General features: G+C 41.1%; 1 protein-coding gene across 1 annotated transcript in view; it reads right to left on the bottom strand.

Annotated features, from left to right (window-relative positions):
• The window catches only part of obsl1a (obscurin like cytoskeletal adaptor 1a), a 42,936-nt gene that overhangs the window by 8,756 nt on the left and 25,632 nt on the right, over positions 1–8,548 (bottom strand). The window contains exons 16-20 of the mRNA XM_055166506.1: positions 7,872–8,141; positions 7,470–7,736; positions 5,475–5,744; positions 3,615–3,881; positions 1–140 (exon numbers count right to left, since the gene is read on the bottom strand). The exon at positions 1–140 is cut by the window's left edge and continues 127 nt beyond it. Of these exons, the coding sequence (XP_055022481.1) occupies positions 1–140; positions 3,615–3,881; positions 5,475–5,744; positions 7,470–7,736; positions 7,872–8,141 (1,214 nt within the window). The remainder of the gene's footprint in view (positions 141–3,614; positions 3,882–5,474; positions 5,745–7,469; positions 7,737–7,871; positions 8,142–8,548) is intronic.

Below are 8,548 nucleotides of genomic sequence, written 5' to 3'. Positions count from 1 at the left end.
GTTGTTGGGTTTGACTCGGATGCCGTCTTTCTGCCAGACGCCCTCCACGTCCACGTGGGACAGCTCCAGCTCGAAGGAGGCCGTCTCACGCTCGAACACCTCCTGGTCCAACAGAGGCTTACGGACTGTGATTTTTCGAGCTGTGGGGACAAATGAAAAATAGTTCAAGGTTTAATATGAAGTATAATTCATAGTTTTAAAGGTGTAATGTGTATCTTTTCTGGTAGAGGGTCAGTTATGAGATGTTCCACAATATGGCATTAAACTTGTCCATCTCATTTATTAAATTACAAATGTTTTCATTCTTATCTTCTGCTTGTCTCCATGGAGAGTGGGTGAAAGATTTAATACATTCTGTGGAACATTTCAAGAAGATCATGTTAATGGAAAAGCCCCTTTAAACATGTTGTAACATTGTTTCCTTATCAAAAACAAACCTTGTAATTAGCTGAATTAATACTTTGAATATGTCCAGGATTGTTGGGCCACAGCTGCCTGCACACTTTTTAAGTCTAAAAATTATGTTTAGACTCATTCTAACACTTCTGCTACCAGGTCATGTTCATTACCACTACATTTAAGTTACTCTAACGACAGTTATTTTTCCCCAAGCTAATTCCCTGTGCTGCCAATAGGTGAAGCCCTACACCAGATCCCAAACTGAGGGGCACTGCAGATGGAAAATAATGTAATGTACTAATATAATGTATGAGTGTAAATACAGTACTGGTCAAAAGTTTTAGAACACCCTAATTTTTCTAGTTATTTATTGCAGTTCAAGTCGTGCAAGTCCAATGAAGAACTTGAAATGGTGCAAATCAAATCAATAACATCTGCAGCCTTTTACCATCTAAAAAACATAGCAAAAATCAAAGGTTTACTGTCTAAAGCAGACTTGGAGAAACTTATCCATGCGTTTGTCTCCAGTAGGTTAGATACTGTAATGTTCTGCTCACTGGTCTCTCCAAACGAGCTGTGAGACGCTGCAGAACATCCAGAACATCCAGAATGCTTCAGCTCGGGTCCTGACTCGAACTAGGAAGTACGAGCACATAAGTCCTGTGCTCAGGTCTCTGCACTGGCTCCTGTGCCTCAGAGACTTTAAAGCAGCTCTGCTTGTACAAGTCTCTCCATGGCCGAGCACCAAAGTCCATCTGTGACATGTTAGTGTCATATGAACCATCTCGCACTCTGAGGAGCTCAGGGACCGGCCTCCTGCTGGTGCCCAGAGTCACGACTAAACAAGGGGAGTCAGAGTTTCAGGTTCATGCAGCTAAAACCTGGAACAGTCTGAACATGTGAGACAGACTCTTCTGTGACGCTGTTTAAATCCAGGCTCAAAACATTTCTGTTTAACTGTGCAAATAACTGAAAGGTTTTCATTCCACACTCTTCTCTCCAATTTATGTCCCTCTTTTTTAATTTTAATCTTCATGATTATTTATGTTTTGATTTGTTTTTATTATGATTTTAATGTATTTCTTATTCTGTAAAGCACTTTGAATTACTTTGTGTACGAATTGTGCTATACAAATAAACTTGCCTTGCTTGCCTTGCCAAAGAACTGAATAGACAGAGGTAAAAAAAAAAGATAAAAGAACAAAACACAAGTCCAAGCTCTGCCAAAACTACCTCAGGAAAAAAGAACAAGATGGTAAAGCGTTGAAAACCTGGAGTGTCCAGCAGCAGCACAGTGTCCAGACTTAAACCCCATGGAGCTGGTTTGAGATGAACTGGACAGAAGAGTGAAGCAACCTACAAGTGCCACACATTTATGAGAACTTCTGCAACAGACTTGGGAAGAACTTTCTGAAGAATATTTGATTTCTGTTGTAAAAAGAACGAGCCACGAGTGTGTTCAGCTGTTCTATCTGCCAAAGGTGAACACTTTCATTGATCAGTAAACAGTAAAAAATTTGAAAAATTGGTGTCCTAAAACTTTTGACCAGTAGAGTATGTATGGCCACTGTATTTAAAATGTATTATTAAACCATAAATGAACAAAGTAAAGGTAATCAAGAGCATGTTTAAAAGCCAATAAGAATACCAAGAACGCAGAACAGAACTTATACTATAGGACCTTCTAGGACTCAGATGGTGTCTCTATTGTTTGTCCCGGCTTTGGTGTGAAGGTTACAGGGTGAGTCTGAAATAGCAGGAGCTTATCACATGACAAAAGAACATCTCAGCACCTGGAGCTCCAGGATCCAGTGTCCCTCTGCCAAACGCTTTTACACCGATGCTCTGCCAAACTCTTCTTAGAAACACTTACATTATCCCCCCGGGAATAGAACCTGCAACTGGTCCTTTGTGCAATAGGCTGGGTTCATGCTGGAGAATTTTTAAATCTCAAATAGAGGACAGAGATGAATACTGTACAGGGTATTACTTTTAACAGCCCTACTAATTATTAAATGAACTAAAACGAGCTCATATTACACCATTTTCTGACCTATGTTATGACATTTTCTCATCACAAACAGATCTGGAGTTTGTTTCCTTCACACATGTTTAACACACAAATCCTGCAAATTTAGTTTAGCAAAGTTCTTCCAACTTGTGATGTCATGTGGTAATACAGGAAATGCTTCACCGTGTTTTTAAACTCCGTACACCTTCAGTAGAATCATTCGGATCATTTCAGCACTGGAATTGTCAGGTAAAAGGAGCTGTTGAGGCCTGAACCTGAAAACTACCACTTCATGACATCACAAGGTGGAACAGAGCATTTTGACCTTTGGAGATGTAAACAGATTAATAATAAAGGATACATTTTGTGTAATATAAGACCTTTTTTTAGCATGGTATACATACCTCACTACATACCTGTGTTTTGTTGTATGTTGGGTATGTTTGAGTAATCCTGCATATTTGGGCCTTACCAGAACTGCACCACTCTGTGATGTCATTAGGTGTGAGGTCTATAGTTTCTAGATCAATTTATCAGTTGGCTAATTATAGAATTGTATAGCTGATAGTATAATCTGTATATAAGAATTGAAGGTGAGGTGGCTGAGGTGCCCAGGCGTCTCCCTCAGGAGGTGTTCATGTCCCACCAGGAGGAGGCCCCAGGGAAGAACCAGGACACACTGAAGGGACTATGTCTCTGGGCTGGCCTGGGAACGGTTCGAGGTCCCCCCGGAGGAGATGAAGGAAGTGTCTGGGGTGAAGGAAGTCTGGGAGTCCCTACTTAGACTGCTGCCTCCGGATAAGTGGAAGAAAATGGATGGATGGATATAGCAATAGAAAATGTACAACTGTTGGACCCAATACTTTCTGTTCTAGATTGTGAAATAAATTGACCACAGTATGCTGCCTGCAATTATAATTATAATTACAGTATAATCATCTCCAGTGAACCAAGAATTATAGCTCTGACAGCATGCTAGTTGCATGAACGTTGTGAAAAGTATTTATAATGTCAATGTCGTGAATAATCAGAATGCTCTGAATGTAAGTGGTAAGGTAAGTGAGGAAGAACTTTGGACAACTGTCATTTTAAAATGAATTAGTTCTGTTTTCCAAAACTTTTCTTGGGTGGTACTTGGTGTGAAACATTTGTGAAACACTACTTTATAAAAAAAAAAAAGAAAAAAAAAGAAAATCTGACTCACGTTCCACGTTGAGCTTGACCTGCGTGCGGTCGTGCAGGGTCTCGCAGCGGTAGGTCCCCCGGTCGGACAGGGTCAGGTTGTGGATGGTCAGACTGCGCACACGCCCGTCCTGCGTGAGCGTGTACCTGGGGCCCGGCTGTATGACCACCCCCTGCCTCATCCACTGCACCTCCCCCGTCTCCAGGCTGATCTCCGTCTGCAGCGTGGCGTCCTCAAACTCCTCCGCCATCACTGAGTCCATCCTCTTTGTGAACATGATCTGAGCCTCTGAAAACAAAAACACAAAATCACATGAATTGCACTGAAAAGGAACCAGATGAAAGATTCTGATTTTAAATTTCATAAACATAACCTAAGTGCATGTCCCCAGATATGAGGTAAACATGTTCAAATCAAGTATGGCTTTTACTCATAACAATTCTAATGCAGATTTATTCTTAATTCCTCCCCCCAAAAAACAAAAAACATTAAACTTCATGGACAATAGACAAAAAGCAGAATAACTCCTCATGACCTAAACTACTTAAAAACTACCTAAAAAGAGTGCAGGCTACATATACTTCCTTTCATTTTTCAAAACTTTGTATTTTCAGAATATATATTTAATCTGTTTGTTTAGGAGCAGGGTTTGTAAGACTAGTTCAGTTTCAGTCCAGTTACAGCCTGTAGAAACACACTGGTGTACCCCTGTGTACCCCATGTGACCAAAACATAAACCTCAGATTTTGCCCATTAACATTATCTGAGATTACAGTTTGAAAGTAGTTATAAATATATTCTGCAAAGTATCTCTTGGGCCAAAAACATTTACATCACTGTGGGTAGTTCCAGTTCATTAAGTAGGATTCTTTAAATGGAGTAGGTGTAATCCCTCACTGGTCCGGGAATGGTCTGTGGTAGAAAATTATTCTTTTGCCAGAAGGACAAGCTCATCTTTGGCGCCGTCTCAGTGGCTCGATGGCACCTGGCAGACACTGTAGAACCTAATGCCAGTATTTGTGGCACCTGATGTGGCACCTGCCAGACCTTCTGTGACTCCTGTCACCTGTAATCTAAGTTCTCTTCTATGGCAGCGTTTCAACCATTCAACCAGGGGCACGACGACCAGAGGACGCAGGGACCCTGGGGCCACAAGAGCACCTGCCAGAGGACACTTGGAATCCTTTCATACTGTAAAGAAAGGTGGCACTGAATATAAAATAGTCTTTGACATACATTTTATGTCCTTAAGGATGTTTTTGAATGATTTTAGAAAATATAATAGTTATAATTGGCAATGTATTAGAAAACTGAATCATAATTACTAAAGAAACTCAGCAGGCAGCATTAACAAGGAGTACTCAATGTGAGAGAAGGGTCCAGCTGCAGCCTGGGTGTTTCCATCATGACACAAGAAAACCCACTGGACGTTCCTGGTAGCAGAGTTTTGCAATGGACACTGGGTATAACGTCATTTGCCTGGGAATTTTCGTATGTCAATGGAGCCGCTTTGTCTTCGCTGAAAGACCATGATGTCAATAAGTTGGCTATTTATTTCAACAACATTAACTGAGAAGTGTTCTTCTGTTGGCTGTATCACTGATATAACAGTGTGAGACAGTGCTTAGGGGTCAGGTGCCACGAATACTGCCAGGTGCCATATCTGCTTAGATGAAAATAAAAATCACTGCTCTGTGTATCTGAAAATTAAGAAACTTTAAACTTTTGTCTACATCATTAAATGGTTCCCTTTGTATGCACATAAGTATAAATACAATATAGATACAAATTAAACATATCAAATTTAAAAAGGCATTCCAAAAACAGTAGCAAATACATGCAATAAAATAATCCTGTGTAGGAGTCATCAGCGTCTCTTACCCTGTACTTTGAGGCTGGCCTTGCTGACCTTGCCCTCTGCCTCTGCACTGATGCGGGCGCAGTCTAACATCTGGCACTTGTGTATGACCAGAGTGTGGCACAGGCCGTTGCGCATGGCCTCGAAGCGCCCGCCCAACACTATGGGCTCGTTGTCCATCGTCCACACCAGGCTCACGTCCTCTGGAGAAACCACACACTTAAAGGTGGCATCCTCCCCCTCCAGCACCGTGGTGTTGTGGAGCTCTGTCAGGAACTCTACCACCCGAGGCACTGGGAGAAAACAAAAAAGAAACAGTTAAAGAGGACATCATCTTTAAAGGTCCGATGTCACACGAAATGGACTCTTGTGAGCTTTAAGTCATGTTAGAATGTTGTTATCTCATTAAAAACATACCTGGAGTTGTTTTGTTTCATTCACATGTTTGAGTAATCCTGAGTTATTAGTGAAGTTTGACTTTTCAAGTTATCTGCTACTTTTATCGTTAGTTCAGAAGTTAGATTGGAAATTACAGGGCTGAAATTGAAGGTGTATAGAGTTTAAAAACACAATGGAGCCCTTCCTGTATTAGAGTGTGTAGTGTGTGTTTTCAGTAAAATATGCAAGATTTGTGTGTTAAAAATGTGTGAATGAAACAAAACACAACTCCAAGCATGTTTGTAATGAGGAAACATTATAACAAAAATCTGAAAATAGTGTCATATGGACCCTTTAAAAGTGCACTGTGTAACTTTTCTGGTGGAGGGGCCATCAAATGCCAAATTAAACCTTTCTATTGTCATGGAGACCAAACCTGACCAAGTTACGGGTCAGATCTGTGGAGAGGTGACCCTGCTCACAGTCAGAATGCCTGTTTTTCTGTATTTCTGAGCAATAAAACCACCAGTAATTTAATAATTGCAAGGTAGAAATGTTTAATGTCACACTGTGAAACATTTCAGGCAGAGCAATGACATATCCATATGTGCTGCACAGCAGGGGGCACGCTTTATTTTTTTAGGACTTACCTGACACCACCTTCCTGTCAGCTTCCTGGTGTCAAGTAAGGTTTTAAACAATCTCCTCCCTTTTAATAATTTAACCTTTTCTTAAACTGGTTTTAAGAAAAGGCTAAAATTCGTTGTTCATTAGAGCTGAAATTATACCAGAGGCAGACCTGTGTATTGAAACTTGAGGTAGGACGGGTAGTTTTTAAATCAGGGTTTAAAACATGGTTTTAATCCTTTGTTTTAAGGCTAATCTGTCCTTTTATCATAGGATTTTGGTCTGCTACTGTTTTGTTCTGTTTTGTTTTACCGTTTTGTTTTACTAGTTTATTTCTGTTTAGTATTGTTTGTTAAACGTTGGTATATTTTAGCTCTATTGCACCTTTTAAATAAATGTGTGTTTTATTGTTGACGTCCCTGGACTTTTAGCTTTTAGTTCTAGTTTTAGTTTTAGTTCTAGTTTTAAGTTCCTGGGTCGTACTTGGGAGGGGTTTTCGTTCACACTTTGTGTTTTAAGTTATTTTAGATGTGATTGCATTGTAGCATTTTCTGTTTTGTTCTGGGTGGAGCTACCCCCTCTCAAGTCGTCCTTGTTTGGTTAAGTTGTAACATTTATTTCTGTTTTTTCAGATTTGGTTCCGCTGCCCAGGGGCTGCAAGGTTTTATCCTTCTTTTAGTACATTTTATGAATTTTGGTCATTTTATCATTTTAACCTTCTGTCTGGCTCCTTTTATAGAATAAATAATTTTACATTTCTACTTGCCCCTTTTAGTCTTTTAATAAATTTTAATTATACCTTTAAGTCACGTCTCTGTCCTCTCTATTTTACATACTTTACCTGTGGCCTTGGTCATTTTATGTGTCTTATTTATCTATTTATTGAAATCAAAAGGGGTACCTAAGGTCACACACAGAAACAAGCAGGTGATGGACTCCAAACCAAAAAGTTACATAGTGAACCTTTAAAGGCCTCTGATTTTTGAGACTTTTGACAGCCCTTGTATACTCACTCTCCACGGCCAGTATAGCCGCCGTCCGGTCGTCCTTAGACTCGCACGCGTACTCCCCGGCGTCGTCCCGGGTCAGTCTGTGTATGGTCAGGCTCCTCTCCGTCCCGTCCGCCCTGATGGTGTATCGTCGGCTCGGCACGATCTCCTCTCCGTTCCTCAGCCACTGGACGTCCGCTTTGGGCCTCCCCACCTCGCAGCTCAGGGTCACCATCCCGTCCGCGTGGGCCACCATGTCCTGCAGGGGGCGCGTGAACTTCACTCGCATTTCTGTGGAGGGAAAAGTTGTGTTCAAGTTTACAGTGTTGTTCATCGATCAGGTTTGACGAGCAGGCTGAAGTGTGTGTGTCTGTGTGTGTGTGTGTGTGTGTGTGTGTGTGTGTGTGTGTGTGTGTGTGTGTGTACCTTTGACGAGCAGGCTGAAGTGGACCTGGTCAGTGTGTGCGTCACATGTGTACTCTCCAGCGTCAGATCTCCTCAGGGGGTCTATAGTCAGAGTGCGCTTGTATCCGTCCGCCTCACTCTTAAAGCGCTCTCCTTCCACCGGGCTCCAGTCCTTGAGCCAGCGCACCAGAGCGTTGTCCCGGGACACGTAACTGCTCATGGTCAGACTCTCTGCTTCATACCCGATCAGAACTATGTCCTCCTCTTTGTTTAGGAACGTGACCGGAGATTCTGCAGAGAAATATGACAGCATTAGCAGGGTAGGTCTGAAATGTTTTCATACAAATAGGAATAAGACAATGTATGCTGTTCAATCAATGTCTTCTTTTTTTTTTTCTTCATTTTTGCTCAAAATTGATGAAACAATTTTCTGGAGGTCACCTGCCTGCTCTCATGGGAACAAGTTAAACCCATACTTCGGAACATTCTCCATGTGCTTTATGCTATATTGTGGAAGATTACAGGTAAATAAGAGGCTAAATAAGAGTCAGGTTTGTGGAGATGCAAGCTCATTCAGATGAAGCACAAATGGTTTTCTATTTTTTTTAGTGCATCAAAAACATTCAAAATGAAAATAAATAATGCCAAAGTTACGCCGTGGGGCTTTAAATCCTACATTTATTCATTTATTTATAGTG

Source organism: Boleophthalmus pectinirostris, unplaced genomic scaffold (genome assembly GCF_026225935.1).
Source record: "Boleophthalmus pectinirostris isolate CB_2022bp ecotype Guang Dong unplaced genomic scaffold, ASM2622593v1 HiC_scaffold_11, whole genome shotgun sequence".
Lineage (NCBI taxonomy): Eukaryota > Metazoa > Chordata > Actinopteri > Gobiiformes > Gobiidae > Boleophthalmus > Boleophthalmus pectinirostris.
The sequence above is the reverse complement of the archived record's forward strand: the minus strand, read 5'-3'. Positions and strand labels throughout refer to the sequence as shown.